We start from the raw sequence: 17,523 nt of genomic DNA on the forward strand, positions 1-17,523 counted from the left end.
CAAAAATGTTCGAGCTGACCACTCTAGAGTTCATCTCTCGATCAGTTACTCTAAGCTCCTACCACCTTGACTACCCATCCCCCACCCCATGACAAACTGTGTCCTTCAACTGAGCCACAACCAACCCGTCCTTCCTACCTTCCTTAAGATGCTTTTGTCAAACAGTTTGGTCCAGCAGCGAGACAAGAAAGCACCCAAGATTCTCAGTCTCCTAAGTCCCTGGGAGTACAGGCCCATGTCACTAGGTTCAATTATTTTTATCTCAGTCTTCTTCCTCAATGTCTCTTGCCCTGACTGGGTCAATTTTGATTCCATTTTTGTTTGTTTGTTCGTATCTTGTCTCAGCCAGCAGCCCTGAATGTAAGTTGTATGGAAGTGGTATAAACTCCTACCCGAATCCTCAACTGTTCTCAAATCGGCTGCAGTTCCCTGGGACCTCTCTCGTTTCTCAAAACATCACTTGGTCCCTTCTTTTCCCTTTTCCCACGCCTGCTGACACAACTCGGGCCTTGGGGTGGCAATTTGTCTTCATTACTATCTCGGGGTCAAGGGTGTCTTGTCTCCTAATTTTGCTACATACTGCTCAAGGGAGTTTAGTTATGCAACTTACTTACTGTTTCACTATGCAGATTTGGAAACATCTCAAATCCCCTCCTCCCTACAGCTTCCTTTCCACCCTCAATTCTTTGAGTCCTTTCAGGAGTTCTGCTTTCTCTGTGGCTCTTTATCGCTGTGGCTGGGCATCCCCTGACAGAAAAGAAATGGGAATCAGTGTGTATTGTTTGTGCATACTTGGGTGTGTTTGTTTATTTGGGGTAGTGACTGCTGCCGCCACTGTTGCCATGTACCTGTGAGGTTGCCTCCTAAAACCCAGTGTTGTGACTAGAAATACTTTTCTCATGGGAAGTTTTTCATTCGGTTTGTGGTATGGATGCTGTTTGTAGACTGTCTCCGCTTTCAGGTGTATTTTTGTCTCTCTGAGTGGCTACAAGGTTGCTAATCATCCCAGGACCGGCTTGTCTGTCTGCGGTGAGGTTGTTTTTTTTTTTTTTTTTTTTTTTTTTCCTGGACTCCACAGCTGTTTTCATCTAGGAAAAGAAAATACCTCTGGAGTGCTTGCGATTCCTTTTGTTTCACAGGCCAGGAACAGCCAGGTACGTCTTATATCATTTTTATAGCAGAGTGCTTGAAGAATTTAACATTGTCACCCATAAGCTGTTTTGGTAATGTGGGACAATAGTGTGGAATAGTATTCAAATAGAAACTATTTTCTTTCTTTTTTTTTTTTTTTTTGGTTCTTTTTTTTCGGAGCTGGGGACCGAACCCAGGGCCTTGCGCTTCCTAGGTAAGCGCTCTACCACTGAGCTAAATCCCCAGTCTGAAGAAACTATTTTCAATTAACCTTAAACTGACTTATCCTATCTTTTACACTTGCCATGAATTGTCATAGCAATAGAAAAATGAAATTTGTGCAAGAAAACTTATTATCTGATTTCATTTTAACGTATATGCTAGCCTACGCTTCCCATTTAACAGTGAGGTCTTCACGTTTAGAACCAGAGCTATAGTCGGTCAAACACACAGGCTAATATTTTAACATGCTCTCCATGTAAGGCACTGATTAATCGGTGATGTGAAAGACTTTAAATTAGTTTTAATGTCCAGATGTTCCAATGCAAAAGGGACAGAGTGAAGTGTGCTGGGGGTGGGGTGGGGGTGGGGTTGGTGGAAACTGGAGTCGGCTACACAGAGCTGAAATTCCAGCATTCCTTAAGCACCATGTAGATAATTGATGCTCATGTCTACTTGGTCCGGTGTAAGGGATGCTTATGCAAAATTCTATTGATTTCATGTGACTCATGCACATCAAAGTTGTTTGTAAACATCTTAGTGAATTACCTTAAGATAAATATAAACTTCCTGCTTACACCCAGGGAAACCCAAGGAAAGTTTACAAGAATGAGCAGCCAAGCCTTTCATATAAAAAATATATATACTTTATTTTCAACTAGAAAGGTGCAAACATGTAACTTTTGGTCACACTCTCAACAAATAAACTGCCTCCCAAACCAGTCATAGTCAAAGAAGCAGCAAACACTTCCTCGTGGAAATCTGACCAGTTACCCTGAGCAAGCCATTTCTTAATAAAGGCCATTTGTTCGCCAACAGTGATTTTACATTTCCTACTAGAAATCTGACTTCTGATCCATTGCTTTACCGTCTACGTACCATATGTTCTGACAGACAGTCACTCAGGTTACAGTTTCCACTGCAGTATCTCCTTTGTTTTGAATCACAGACAAGCTTTATGTCCTATCGATGGTGTTTGGAGTTTGAGGCTATCAGTTTAAAAATTCCAAAAGCACTTAAAACAAGAACAATAGGCACAAACGTCTTTAAATTAACTTAGATAACTGTACAAATATATATATTTATCCACAATATTTACAAGATCCATAAAAATCTGGCTTGTTACCGGCAAATTCACTTGCCACAAGCTGTCCAGTCTAATAGACAAGGTTCTGACTCCCGACCAGTGTCACTGGAATCAGAATGTCAGCGCTGAAACTGCTGTTCTTACTGAAAGAATAGCTGGCTTCAGCCTCACCGAGTGGAGGACACACACCCAGCTCTTGCTAGAGCAGGTCTGTCTGCAAGCAAGCTATAATGTCCCTCCCCTGTCACACTCCAAAAAGTAGGCATATCGCTGCTTTTAAAATGACCTCAGCTAGTACCTGTCTTTCTCCTGGCATCTCCACTCTTCCAGGAGGCTCACCTTAGTGTGCGTTCTGTCACTGTGCGCTAGTGAACAACTGTCAAGTCTAAACTGTCTCGAAACCAGTGTCTGAGATTGACAGGCTATTTGCATGACAATGACACACGGTTCTCACTTCGGTGGGGTGTTTTCTCCCACAGCAGTTAGGAACCCAGATTTAAATTAATGTGCTACTGTAATCCTTTTTGTTTTTTTACAGAAGAAAATGAGATGTAACTCAGTTCAAGTTATAGTCTAAATGAGTTCGTGTCCCTTACTCCCTGGCTTTACGCCATGTCTCCATACATCTTCCTGTAGTACAAGGACTCAAAGATGTCATTGTCCCCGGGACAGTTGTAATGGCAGGCACAGGTCTTGATGAACATCATGTTCTTTTTCATGATCTCGCCATCGGGGCACTTGAACTCCACCGGCAGTGTGGTGGTTCTGTGCGGTGTGCAGCAGCGGCCGTCCGTGCACACCCCACAGAACTTAGCCCGGTAGGTCTTCACACTGGTGCAGCCAGAAAGCTCAAACTTGACAGGCTTGGCAATTTTAGGCGTCCGGATGCACTTTTTGCCCTTCTAAGGGAAGACGAGAAGAGACACCGCAATTACTACAACGGGAGTGGCCTTCCTCAACCCTCTGTAGACTAGCCCTATGTCATCTGACTTGTGTTTATATTCTGAGGGGAGAGAGACTGGGAGTTTCATTCGCCAGTTTTCCAAAAATAGCCATGGCTTCGTTTGGAGTGTCTCGTATTAACTAACACCCCGGGGAATTTTGTAGTGGAAAACTGGCAGCTGCTGTTACAGCATCTCTCATTCTAGCCAGACAGCTCCATGGTTAGATATTTCTGGAGACAACAGGCCTATAATAAGAAGGGCGGCGAGACAGCCAGCTCTGGTTCTCTTTCCTGTCATTCTGTGAAAATGAGTGTCTGGGGGCAGAGTATTTATTTACCTTAATGTTTTCCTCTAGGTCAGCTTCACAGGGCCTGACCATGCAGAGACGACTCTGCTTCTCCAGCCTGCAGAAGGTATTGTCATTGGTAACCCGGGTGGAGATGCCCATCCCACAGGTCTTAGAACAGGCGCTCCACTCTGTGGTCTGGACCAGGCAGTTGGCTCGCATCATAGTTGGGTCAGGGCCAAATGTGTCTTCCAGTCGGTAGGCTGTGAGAGAACACACAAACACAAGGTAAAACATCCGGATAGGACAATTTCCCCTTAACATGGTGTACTTGGGCATTGGCCCTGAAGTTGGGAAGAAGGAATAACAGTAACACAGATGAAGACGACTCACCAGCTAGGGCAGGGCCAACCACTGTGCGGTCCTTGGGCTCATCACACACCCACTCCTCACAGCATTTCCCGGGCAGCTTGACCCTTCTCGGGAAGGGGCAGTCAGGGCTGGGCAGGCGCACGTCCATGCTGCACAGGGGCACACAGCCCACGGCCCCATCCAGGCAAGTGCACTGGTATTTGCAACTGCTTTGGAAGGACTCGCCGCTGCGGTACACGGACCCACCGAAGACACAGGGTGCACCATCTTTGGCTGCAGGAAAGGAAGACAAAGATGTAGAGGTCAGACAGGGGTCCCAGGGATCAGAATAGCTGTATCACTGTACATGTCAAGGTGGTGAGCTAGGGTCAGGACTGCAGGGGGCCGGTTGGAAGCTGCTGCAGACAAGGGCTTTTTTTTTTTTCCTAGAGGGCTGGAATAGAGGCTGCGGGTCTTACCAGTGCACACGCCAATCTTGCGGTTGGCGGGGGAGCCGAAGTCGCAGAAGAGACCCTTGTGTGGGTCGCAGGGATCACGCTCCGTGCACAGTTCTCCCAGCTGCTTGGCGCAGACGCGGCAGCAGCCGCAGCCGTCCAGCACCAGGCTCACGCCGGCGGGGCAGCGCGGCGCCGCTTCAGCTGCGCACTGACACTGCGCGCTGCAGTCCTGGCCGGTGGCAGGCTGCGGAGAGGAAGGGGAGGGCGGTCAGTCTGAGATCGCAGCTCACTTTGCCCTCCCTCCGTCCTGTCCGTCAGTCCTGGAGCTTACCCGGGTGCAGAGGAGGAGCACCAAGGCGAGGCTAACGGGACCCGCGACGGAGGCGAGCATGGTCGGGGCGCGGCAGGAGGACGCACAGCGGGGTGCAGAGGCGACGAGGGGCGCGGCCGGAGCCTGGACTCGGTCTCGGGGCGGAGGTTGGTGTCCGGACGCTCCAGGTGGTGGCTCCTGGGGTTGTCCACTGGGCTGGGGCTGCTGCCGTCTGGAGGAGGTCGGTCTCCTAGGGTCGGAGCTGGAGTGGGTCTGGCTGAGTCTTCTTGGAGAGAAGAGCTGTGTGAGACTGGGCGGGTGGCGCTGGCTTTTATACGCTCCGGGCGGCCGGCTCGCCAAAGAACTGAATGGAGTCCTACACAAACAGGGACATTCCTCGCATTCCTCCCCACCTTCCTGCCTCATCAACTCACACCGGATTGATCCTGACCCCTTGACACTCCACATTCCTCCGTCTGAAAAAGCTGGCACACTTTAGCTGGCCAGGAAGAAAAAAAAAGGCGTTGTGTTTCCAGCACAACACCAAGAAGTAAAACTTTCTCTGTATCCTCTTCGCACCCTTCCTGATGAAATATAACTTAGAAATACATGAACAAGGATTATTTCTCGAATCTTCCCTTCTTAAAAATCGCTTTACCAGTTCTGGCTACTGATATAAAAATTTCTCAAGACTCAAGTAGCTGAAGAGGCAGATACCACGGGCCCCTAGAAATTCAAAAATACTTCTTTTTCACTGTTTTAGATTTTTTTTCCTTCATGGGACTGTAGTCTCTTGGATGTTCTACTGAGAGGAGAAAGGTGCTTATAGTCATTTGAAATACCCCCTCCCCGCCCAAAATGCCTATGTGCAAATTCTGTATCTGAAATACAGGCGTTTGATTTTTGGTCACTGGAGATAACCGTTTTTTGGTGGCTAAAAGATATGAAAGCCAGGACTATAAAGATGCATGTTCCTAGGGAGATTTTTCAGCCCTCTTTATGTAAGGACTTGTCTTCAAGGTCCAGAGAGGGAAGGACAATGACTGGGCATGGAGTTTTTAGGAAAATAAGTTTATGGGTTCAGACCAAATAGCTGTGTTCGGTAGGTAAGTGTCAGGGAACATAGGGTGGGAGAAGAAAGAAGCAGAAGGAAGGAGGCCAGTGGGGGTTCAGTTGAGATATTTTAAACATGGCTGTACAGAGGTTCAGGCTTTTTTTTTTACTTATCCTAAAACCCATAATCTAACGATGCTGTTGGAGTTTGTTCTGTTTTGAAGTAAAGCACTTGTTTACATGACAGCAAAGCGGTAAACGGTTGTGTCTAGCTGTAACCCAGCTATAAGCTAAGCATTTTTACTGACTTCTCCAAGTGTCTACAAGTGATGAAGCCCTCTTGCTACTCAAATGGCTTGCAGGCTAGTGGAGGGTGGTTAAGTCAAGGAAAGAACAGGCTTAGTCGGTGCCTTTGATGTTAAATGTAAACAGTGTACCTAATCTTGTCTCTCTTTCTTAACATTGCTACTTAGTTTCTGTAAGGACTCGTTTCATGTACTATGCATTCATTTAGAACCTGTACTATTTATTCTCTCTCTCTCTCTCTCTCTCTCTCTCTCTCTCTCTCTCTCTCTCTCCCTCCCCCCCCCCGTGTGTGTGTGTGTGTGTGTGTGTGTGTGTGTGTGTGTGTGTGTCCAATTCCCATTGTAGGTAGAGAGATTCTAGGCCATCCCATGCTTCCCCTAATACTACATCATTTACTTCTGGTTACACCCAAGAGTGGCTTCCTCTCATAGTTGGTGCTTCTGAGTATAAGTTAAAGGTGAGTATATCTGCGAAGACTAGTTTGGGGGAACAGCATACTGCAGACTTATAACATGAAAAGGGTCCATTTAAATTGGCCAGTTTTACAACTTTTTCAGTCCATCCATGGACAATTAACGGAGGGGCGGTGGGGGAAGGGAGCTAACCACTTCAAGTAGCTGACCGCATCATCTGCACACAATTACCTTGTTAAGCCAGCCACAGGCTGTACAGTGCAGTCACATGTCAACAGTGAACGGTGCGAGTGGCTGGAAGTGTGAGCAGTCTCTGGAGTGCAGGAAGGATTTCCAACATTGTTATTCAATGTTCTTTCCAAACATTTCCTCAAAGAGAAGAGGTCTGAGAGTTCCTATTTAAAGAAAGAACATTCCAAGTTATGTGAATAGCTACATGTGTATTATAGGCAACTTGGCCTCACGCTTTTGCTGTCCTCTTTGATGATTTTTTTTTTTTAAAGTCCAAACTATGTGGGAAGCCACAGGGAAATCTTTCAAGTCCTAAACTCCCAATTATATCTACCAGCAATGGTCAGAAAGGTGGGATGGGTGAGGAAGGGAAGGGATGGGTTAGGGTGAGCCTCATCTGAGGTGGGATGTGGGCTCTGAGGTGAGCTCTCTAGCTCGAGATGCAATGAGGGGAGTCAGGAGAGTTGGAGCAGTCTTTGAAACCACAAGAACACCTGAGAGCCACCAATGGCTTTCTGCATGCAGGGTGCAGGCTCAGTCACAGGGGTAAGTGGCTGGGCTTTTTTAATAATTGAATAACTTGGGCAGTGTTTTTAGAACGGCCATTCACAAAGTTGAGGGAAGTTACCAAGAGGAGCTGGACTCCAAGCTCCGATTTATAAAACAAAGATAAGAAGTTGCCATTTTGTTGATCTCGGTGAGGATTAACTGTCTTAAACGTCTCAGGAAGCAGATGCTTTACGTTTTGACTTTAATTTTCACCTCTCTTTCTCCTTCCATCGCCTCTGCCTTTCTTCCTTTGCTTTCCCCCTTCTCACCTTCCATTTAAAATATATTATCATCCTACACTGCTGTTAAAAACATGTCAGCATTATAATATTAGGTTTGACTACAAAATTCACACCTCGAGTTTCTCAGTAACCCCACAATTAGTTCCAAATGCATGGCTTTGATATTAACTAAGGGGAACTAGCGTATTGGAATGTACAGCCCATATGAAAATCTCAGATTATGCTGTACATGTGAACTGGGGTTGGGAGCTTTATGACGAAAACAGTCAGGGGGGTGAAGACAGAAGGCGACCTCTGAACACATCACACAGACAAGAGGGGGCAGAAGGAGAAGGGGGAGGAGTTAGGAGGGGCGGTGTGTGACAGAGGACATCCAAGACATTCACAGACTGGAACGTATGATTTTTATTATGATGCAGACGATTCCAGGAAATCCAGAAGGAGAGACTGACACACCAGCCTCGGTTCATGCCATGACACCTGAATTCTTACACCCTTATAAGTGACTCAGCAAATGTTTGCATGCACCTGGGCTGTGAAACGAAGGTAGCAGCTACTTACAATGTCACCCAACTCTGCCCTATCCCAACCTTTTTGATTGACAGCAGGCCAGAAATGGGAGAGACATATCCTTGAAATTATATGCAGAAGAAAGGTGTTGTTTTGACTTCTAAGCAGAGGCTTAGTTAGTAAGTGACTTCAAGAGAACATTTTTACCCCAACCAACCTGCCCAGTAGACGAGGAATTCATTAAGGTGGCCACTTGAGGTATGCGTGGGCGAGATGGGACACCCTGCATGCAGGTCTTTTGCTTGAGTCTTGTACAATGTTTTCTGCCACCTCTAAAAAGGTTACTTGACCAGCTATAAGACAGAGGGAGAATCCAGCAGAACTATAGCCAAGAGGCCAGACTTAGAGAGTGTTTGTGTACTTAAGGAAGGAATCTTGCAAATTTTCAATTTTCAGTTGTAGCCGTTTTCTTATAAGAGCAAGCAGGAAGTCAGTGCCAGCCCTCAAAGAGGAAGTCAAAAGTCCCAGGGAAACAAACTGGTGGACTGTGACTCAAAGCCAAAACCCATACGCAATGCATACACTGGGCTGTCAGCCTTATAGGATGTCTGTCCCTAGCCGTATAAGGGCAACTAGAAACTGGCTGATTTGTCCTAGGATCCTTAGGGAATGGGCTTCCCAGTGACTCTGGCATTTCCTAGGGTCAGTCATGTAAATGAATAACCCCCTAAAAACCGGGACAGGGGGAGTATGCCAGAAGCCAGAGTCTTTTTGAAAAATAGTAATAAATATTTTTCTAAAACCCTCCGAGACCCTGGCTTGGTTTCTTGGACCTATTTGCTTCAGATGGAGTTTAAGGAGAGTGCCCTCTCACAGGGAATTAGAAGTGGGGAGGAAGCATGGATGTTTGCTATGGAAATTACATTCAGTGCTTTCCTGCTTTTTCTTCTTTTATAATGAATTCTCTAATTTTCTTAGGATATTTTCAGATGCAAAGGTGTTGGGCAGAGGGCAATGGCTCTGTATGGTTTGTTTTACATTTGCCTGCTCATTTCCTTGCTTGAACTTGTAGTCTGGGGGTCGAAGAGGAAAGGGAGGGTACTTTGTGTCTTAAATGAGGTACTCCCCACGCCTTCTCTCTCTGCGTTTATCTGGACTTGTTCTCTCAGCTGACTGACAAGCCTGTTGTGACTCTAGGCCTGTGCTAACAGCAGGTGGCGCCAGAGAGCAGAAGCGTTGCTAGGACCCAGCTTTCTCTAACAGGTGGCGGAAAAAAAATCAAACGTGTTGAGAACGAGGGAGAATTTGACCCTCTTTTCCAATTGAACTAAGTGCAATATGAAAAGTGATGTTATACAAGTCTAGAAGGGGGATACTTAATTATTAAAATGTGTGCTTTGGAAGGACTAATCAATAGATTTAGGAAGAGCAAATTGCAAAGTATTTATTCCAAGAAGACCGCAGATAAGTATTGCATGAACATACCCCAGAATTTTGGTGGGGTGTGGGATAAATTTAGACAGAGCCCCATCAGTTCACCCCTGGAAATGTGCCTGCAGTCTGAGCCCTGGACTTGCAATGCCAGGGGTCCTTCGTTTAAGTATGTGTTTTATACCTGATGTTTACCATTTACCAGCCCAGGAGACCATTCATTCCCTTTGTGTGAATGTCTGTGGGGAGTCACATGCTAAAAGCTGAGCACACTAAATCAGGCTTTTAGAGAAGGTATCTTATCACCCAGATCAAAGCTATTACCATATGTAAAGAAAATAGCACTCTGCTTAAACAGGTATATCAGATGCTAAGAAAGTGAAGGGGTGCCTTGTACCTTGTTCCACTCGTTACTCAAACACATCATTCAGATGTTATTTGAACAATTCAGAATACCCCTTAAAGCTCTAGGTGCATGGAACAGAGATCACAAACTTACAAAGCCCTTTACCTACACTGTTAGTTTAGTTTAGTTTCGTAGCCCAAGCTGGCTACATAGCTCAGGCTGGCCTTGAACTATTCCTCCTCTGGCTCTTGGCTCCAGAAGTGCTAGGGTTTAGGGACGTCCAACACCTGCTCTCTACATATAGTAGCTTCATTATACATACTTCTACATGCTTTACATACATTATACATAATTCTATATATGCTGCATGCATTATACATACTTCTACGTACTTCAGCTTCATTATAACCCTAGGAGGTATATTATTCTCTTCAGTTTTATAGGGATGGGAATCGAGGTGCAAGGATGTTCACAGGACACGATTGTAGCTAGAGGCGGCACGGCAATGTGTGAAGTTGAATTTGACTTTTCTAAAAACAGTACCCTGTCTTTGCTTCCAGAATTGCTTCTCGTCTCCTTCTGTATACAGCGTCTGTCCTTTAGATAGTTACCTCAGATTCTCTTAAACTTTTGACACACACATCCAGAGAGGCCTGTGAAACACCTCAGGCATGCTGGCCTGATACTGTTACATCGGTGTGCCCGATACACGTGAAGTAGAAAGATAACGATTACTGGCCTACATCAGAAGAGAAATCTGGACTTAAAGATGTATTTATTTCCATCGTGACCGGCTAAGTTGCGTGATTTTGCTTTGTAGACAGATCTGTTGCTTCTTACCTACAGATGAACCAGGGCAGCTCAACCAGGAAAAATGAATTAAGAGGGTGGTTGGGATCCCAGACACTCACATCAGGGAGTGCTCTGCTGTGACATCAGCTTTATCCCACGTTGGAAAAGTCCAGGTCCAAGACTGTGCTCTGTTGTTGAGGCTGAGAATGGGACCAACCATAGACATCTTCAAAGGCTCTTAAATAACCATTCACTGATAAGCTGCCTTTATGAATAAATATGGAAGAGGGTGGCAGGCTATCCACGCCAAGGTGATGTCCACGGTAAACCTGGCCTTCTCATCAGTGGCCCTCAGTAGACCTGCCCCTGGATGTGATGGTTACTACCAGGTGTACTTTATGAACTCATCTCCATTGAAAATGCACTTTCCTTGAACTAGGTACCTTGAATGCATAGTTGACTCGAAGCTTCTGCCCTCTCCCCTCTGGGTGTGGAGTGATTGGCCTGAACCATGTCTCGGTTCATGTTGTTAATGGAATCATCTCTGTGGTAACTGTGTGTGGCAAGGTTGAGAGTGTCGTCTAGGAATGACAGGCTCATAACAAGGGAATTTGCTCAGTGACTCATGCCCGTGTGAGAAAGTTAACAACTGCAGCATTAAGTTTCGTCTAATGGTGGACGTACTAATGTCTGAACATATTCTACCACGAAGATGTTTCTTCCATGTATACGATAACTGCTAATTTTGCCCAAATGGATCTCTGGAACAGATTTCATCACCTTTTAACATGTCTGTGTTGGTTTTTCTGGATGCCATTTTGCCCTGCTCTTACCATATGTAGCCGATCCCTCAGTCTCCGTTGGTTTGTTTCCAACCCACTAGGTGGACAAGCAAGCTTCTGTCCAGCTTCAGATAGACTTTGAAGAACTCTTACTCTGCAGTAGGGCTGGGTACTGCCACTGCCAAACGATCCCATTCTGGCTTTGACCACTTTCCAGGCATGCCACTCCCATACCAGCAAGTAGATTTTTCCTGGCCGGTTTCTAAAGTAGCTGTCAGAAGGGGGACCACAGGATGGTGGTACAAGCATCTGTCTCTCATATGTTCTCATTTTACTCGCTGAAACCTGGTCTTAATCTCAAGTGGACTCCAGAGCTCCAAACCCTTATTTTTCTCATGCATTACAGCCAACTTTCCAAGAAAGGAAAAAGGTCTTAAGTTGAGCAGAAATGGTATCTGGAAGCCATTTTCTTTCTTTCTTTATTTCTTTTTTTTTTTTTTTTTTTTTGGTCCACAGTAAGTAGTAAGGGTGAAGGGAAATCTTAGGTTCTCTCCCTCCCTCCCTCTCCTTCTCTTTATCTCTCCCTCTCCCTCCCTTTCTGTGTGTGTGTGTGTGTGTGTGTGTGAGAGAGAGAGAGAGAGAGAGAGAGAGAGAGAGAGAATGAGAAAGAGAGAGAGCAAGAGTGAGAGAGAATGAGAGCGAAAGAGAGAGAGCAAGAAAGTGAGAGAGAGAATGAGAGAGAGAAAGAGAGAGAACAAGAAAGTGAGAGAGAGAATGAGAAAGAGAGAGAGCAAGAAAGAGTGAGAGAGAGAATGAGAGAGAGAGAGAGAGAATTGGCGCATCCCCTAGCAGCCTTCCCTGGCACTGGGGACCCTTCTGCTTGGGTTTCCTCAGTGTTAGCAGCAGTGTTGGTACAGGAACATATGATGGCTTCGCTCTTCCACACTGTTCCTGTTCAACCATAATTGGCCTAGAGAAATAAAAGAGGTGAGGTAAAACATCATTAAAAGAAATAAGCGTTGGTGTTTACCTTTAAAAAGGAGATGTTTAGAATAAAGTCAGGCAAAACAAAGTTGACTTTATATTTATATATTTACTTAAGCAAGAGTCTAAAAACAATTCTAGTTTCAAAGTCTAGCAAGAAATTTTTAACTTAAAAAAAAAACTTCACTCTGTAGCTTGAATCAGTTTGTAGAGTTAGCTGCCAATATAAATTAGCAAGGCCAACGTTCTCTTACTATTTCAAGTATTCTGTCAGTTGAGACAATAAAAGAATTGATCTAAAATGAGAACTTAATTTGTATTTCTCTTTCCCATTGCTTCAGGAGAAACTGAGTTTTGTGTGTCTATGTGTATGTGTGAACATTGGTGTTTGCGTGTATGTAGGTGTGATTGTATGTGTATGGCTAAGCCAGCTTACATGTATGATGTGAAGCAAGCCCCTGAGTCTCCTTAGGTCTTTTCTGCTTTGCCTAACTCCTCCTACTCCTCCCCTTCTTCCTCCCCTTCTCCACCTCTTCTTCTTCCCCCTCTTCTCTTTCTCCCACTCTGTCTCCTCTACATCTTTCTTGTCCTCCTCCTCCTCCTTCTCTCTTTTCTGGCATCAATTTGCCACAGGGGGAACATAAGTTCTCGAAAGAAGCAAAGGATACGGTTTTATATATAAAATACTTAAACAGTTTTTGTTAGTTCTACAAAGAAGGATATTTATGGTAAAATATAACAAGTAAGGTCATTGTTCCTTCTTAAATCTAGTAATTTTGTGACAGTAATAGATACAGTATATAGAGGATATCTGTGTGCAACATGTATGCGTTCATATGTGGGTGCATGTGTGTGTATGCGTGTATAATGTGAATGCATGTGTGCTATATGTGTTTATGTGAATGTGTGTTTTTGAAAAAGAAAATACATTTCTAAGTTTTGCACTACAATCATGAGTTCCAAAGGAGAAGAAGGGAAAGTGTTCATCTGTATAACTCAAGGGTGAGCGAGGTTAGAATGCAATGGTGATGTAGTCACACCTTCACAATGGATGACATCCTGTACCTACAGTCATTTAACCTGAGGAAACCCAGAAGCCATAGAGGGCAATTCCCAAACTGAAAGGACTGCGCAAATGAAGCCTGCAACAGCCTTTGCATATTGCGATTGCCTTAGTTACAAAAGCCATGGTCTAATTCCCGCCACCGGTCTAAATTAATATTTAATTCAACATAATTTTATGCTAATTGTTGCAAAACTATCTGTGATCACTTCCTTTGCTTTTTTGAAGGAAGTGAAGCATAAACTTGTTAGGGACAGAAGATCTTAAAGGGTAGCCAGTTTGATTACAGCACCTGGAGCCCCTCCGTGTGGGAAATGACCATCACCCAGCCATCTTCCAGCCTCTCTGCTTCTCTCCAAAGTCCTACAGGAACCCAGGTCACTGTTGCTCTGTTCCCCGCTGCCTCGTTCTTTGGGGTCTGAAGAAGCCATATTCTAAAGCCCCCTTTCCTCACGTGATTTCCCCTGTGCGTCTTCTGTTTGCAGGACACTTGTAGTATTATGGTTTTCCTGACTTGCTGAAGGTTCACCCTTAGCAGCACCTGCCAGTGAATTGTGGGCATGGGCTGACCAAGCATCTGATAACAAATTATTTTGGGCATGTCTGTGAGAGAATCTCCATAAAAGATTAGCATGTGGGCTACAGGATTGAATAAAACAGTAGGCTCACCCCAACATTGTTGGGAATCCTATAAGTGGCTGGGGATTAGAAGGCTGGCTGGGAAGCTGAGTTTAGCCTTCCTCTGCCAGAGCTGGAGGGAGAATTTGGATCTCTTTTGCCTCGGACTCCAGACTTGCAAGCCTTCATGTGCAATCTGGGAGTTGCACCGTGGCTTTCTGGATTTCAGGCCTTCAAGCTGTCACCATGTCTCCAGCAAGAAGCTAGAGTATCTGGAGATTTCCCAGCGTCTGTAAGCACAGCAGTATCAGATCAATCTCTCTTGCTGGTTCAATTTCTCACATCCAGACTTCAGCCACCCACTGTCTTCCCTTGCCAGGTAACCACAAGAACAGCCAGCCATTTAAATTCACTTCTAGGTTCCTGTTGCCAGCTCCCGCTAATCCAGTCAGAACTGCTCGATTCCCCTTAGTGTACGTTGCCCATGCTCTCCCACTGGCCCTGCTCATTTACCCTTTCGGTCTGTTCTTGCACTCAATTGAGACTTTGATCTCTCCCTTCTTCCTTTTCTCTTGAGCGCACGGTTTTTGTACCTTCTCTAAGCCTCAATAGTTTTCATTAGCAATCTATTATTATCCACTTTGGCATTTAGCCTCCCAAGATTTTGTTTTTCAAGCCATCCTCATGTTTTAGTGTTCCCTCCTGTATGAGACCAGGAGGTGGGAACAGTTCACTCAGCTGGCCATAGTGGCATACCTGTTTAAACATAGCACTGTAGGGGCAGGGGTAGGTGTTGGGGCAGGTGGAGAGGCAGTGGGAGGGGCAGGGGTATGGGGGGGCAGTGGGAGGAACAGAGGCAGTGGGAGGGGCAGAGGAGGGATAGGGGAGAGGCAGGGGAGGGGCAGAGGCAGTGGGAGAAGCAGGGGTGGGGGAAGGGGCAAGGGCAGGCAGATCTACATCCCAATTCTTCCAGGGCAGGACTTCTCCCGGAAGCCTCTTGCTGAATAAATAAATACACATTAAGGAGTCAAAATGAAAAGTTCCCTCTCTCCGTTACTCTATGAACGTCCAGTGGCCACATATATATCTAGTAATTACCATACTGAATGCTTTGGAGAATTTTCTGTTGATGCGGACAGAGTTCAAGCAGACGTCTTGTACTTTGGATCTGACAGCCTCCCGTCTCCTGTGAAATGATTCTTGTTCCCTCTTTCTTCTGCTTCTTAAATCATCTCTCTCAGTTAGACACGGTTTCTTGACCCATGGACATAGGAATACCCTCTCACGTAAAAGAGAACGCCTCCAACAAAACTGTCTTCTCTTTCGTCTTCACATTCCTTAGACAAGTGGGTTTCAACCTTCCCAATGCTGCGACCCTTCAATACAGTTCCTCACATTGTGGTGACACTCAACCATAAAATTATTCTTGTGGCTCCTTCATAACTGTAATTTTGCTAATGTTATGAATAGTAATGTAAATATCTGACATGAGACCCTCCCCCCCCCCAAAAAAAAACTCACAGGTTAAGAAACACTGATTTAGATACTGTTAAAATCTGTACACCACAATGGCGCGTGCATGCGCATGCACACACACACACACACGTACTCAGAGAGACCTTATATTTACTATCCTTGAATAATTGTGTTTACATTGTCATACTGCAAATTGCCACCAAACCACCTCTCCATGGCCAACCCCTTCATAGTCCTTTCAGATCTGTGATGACTTGATCTTATTGTGATGGTATTTGAATCCAGCTTTCACCATCTCTGACCTTTCCTTTGGTTCCTTTGCTTACTCATTTCCTTCTGCTGATCTTTGATATCGGTAGCTCATAATCTTTCATCCTTAGCTGTATTCTTCAACTGCTGTATTGTTGATGGTTCTCTGCTCTCTGGATTGAACAGAAACTCTACTCTTTAGTTCATCTGCGTTCTTAGCAGTGCAGAAAGAATGTCTTGCATAGATCTGCCTATTTATCTATCTACACACATAACACACACATATACTTTTAGTTATTTTTACTAATCCTTGCTCATTTTACAGACTTATGGGCTTCATTATGATGGTGTGACTGTATGTGTAATAGACTTTTACCTTATCATTTTTAATGCTTCTCCATTGGCTGGGGATGGATGAGAATACTATATGGTAGTTTGGATGAGAATGACCCCCATAGGCTAATAGACTTAAATGCTTGGTTCCCAGTTTGGTGGAACTGTTTGAGAAGGATTATGGGATGTGGTCTTGCTGGAACAGACGCGTTAAAGCCCTATACCATTCCCAGTTTTTCTCTCATCTCTCTGTCTTATTATTGTTGTATCAGGATGTAAGGGGTCAGCTATTGCCCCAGCACCATTCCTACTTGCCTGGTGCCTTGCTCCCTGTGGTAATGGTCATGGATTCACTCTCTGAAGCCACAAGGTCCCTACAAACTCTTTTGTAGGTTACCTTACTCATGGTATCTTATCACAACAATAAAGTAACTAAGACATCTAGCATGCATAAAAATCCCAGGATCAAGCCCCAGCACCAAAAACCAAAAAATATTACTGCTTCTTTCTTTCTTAGTAGTCCCTTCCTCTTTCTAAGCAGTCACCATGAGTCGTCTAGATTTTACATGTGAGAGAAATATCACATTATTTGTATGAGTCTGGTTTATTTAGCTTAATATGATCATCTTTATTGTCCATTTTCTTCCAAATGACAGAATCTAGTTGCTCTTAGTAGCTAGACAGTTCTCCACTGTGTGTGTGTGTGTGTGTGTGTGTGTGTGTGTGCCTGTGTCCATGTCTGTGTGTGCATGCGTCAGTGTGTGTTTCTGTGTATGTTTGTTTTCCCATATTCTTTCATTTGTAAAAACTGTTGTCTAATTTTGCATTACAAACCATTCTGTCAGATCCAGAATTTACCAATGTGTACTATTTACATGCACATCGATATTTTATGATATTCTGATATAATACTTGTAGCATTTAAAAAATTCCTATACAGCATTAGGATAAAACATGACCTCACAGCCTTTTATTTTTTTTTAAACAGAGTGGGATATATAGAAGATGGGTTATAAGTCAAAACCTTTTGGAAAATTCTGAAGATTTGGAGGGGATCACAGGTAGAGAAATTTCTTCAGTTTCAAAATATGAAAGACCACAGGGGAGCTTCCTGGGAAATCATTGCCCTTTGAAAAAGTTTTTAAAAATAATTTAAGGTATTTCTTGGAAGCTGATTTCTGAGAAGTTATGAATAACTTCTCACCTAGCATTGGGTATAAACAAATCTACCACTCATTGCATTCCTTATATAAAGTTTGGGAACCACCTTGAACCTTACATTATTCTACAAATATTCTATATTTAGCTAAGAACACATACTTAAATATCTTAGGAACTATAGTGCCTTACCATACTGCA

At 44.4% G+C, this 17,523-nt stretch overlaps 1 protein-coding gene across 1 annotated transcript; it reads right to left on the reverse strand.

Moving 5' to 3' along the window:
• Positions 1-1,974: 1,974 nt before the first annotated feature.
• Ccn2 (cellular communication network factor 2) lies at positions 1,975-5,091 on the reverse strand. Its single transcript, NM_022266.2, has 5 exons — positions 4,808-5,091; positions 4,498-4,720; positions 4,061-4,312; positions 3,719-3,930; positions 1,975-3,339 (listed from the first exon to the last, which is right to left on the reverse strand). The coding sequence occupies exons 1-5, from the start codon at positions 4,865-4,867 to the stop codon at positions 3,043-3,045; spliced, it is 1,044 nt and encodes a 347-aa protein (NP_071602.1). The 5' UTR covers positions 4,868-5,091; the 3' UTR covers positions 1,975-3,042.
• Between the last annotated feature and the right edge of the window lie 12,432 nt (positions 5,092-17,523).

This window comes from Rattus norvegicus, chromosome 1 (genome assembly GCF_021556685.1).
Source record: "Rattus norvegicus strain SHRSP/BbbUtx chromosome 1, alternate assembly SHRSP_T2T, whole genome shotgun sequence".
NCBI classification, from domain to species: domain Eukaryota; kingdom Metazoa; phylum Chordata; class Mammalia; order Rodentia; family Muridae; genus Rattus; species Rattus norvegicus.

Bases quoted from the DNA above. Each gene is read 5' to 3' on its own strand.
- Ccn2 (NM_022266.2), bottom strand. From the start codon at position 4,867: ATGCTCGCCTCCGTCGCGGGTCCCGTTAGCCTCGCCTTGGTGCTCCTC. The intron at 3,931-4,060 runs GTGAGTCGTCTT...GTTCTCTCACAG, and splicing joins GGTTGGCCCTGCCCTAGCTG to CCTACCGACTGGAAGACACA. The intron at 3,340-3,718 runs GTAAATAAATAC...GTCTTCCCTTAG, and splicing joins ACCTAGAGGAAAACATTAAG to AAGGGCAAAAAGTGCATCCG.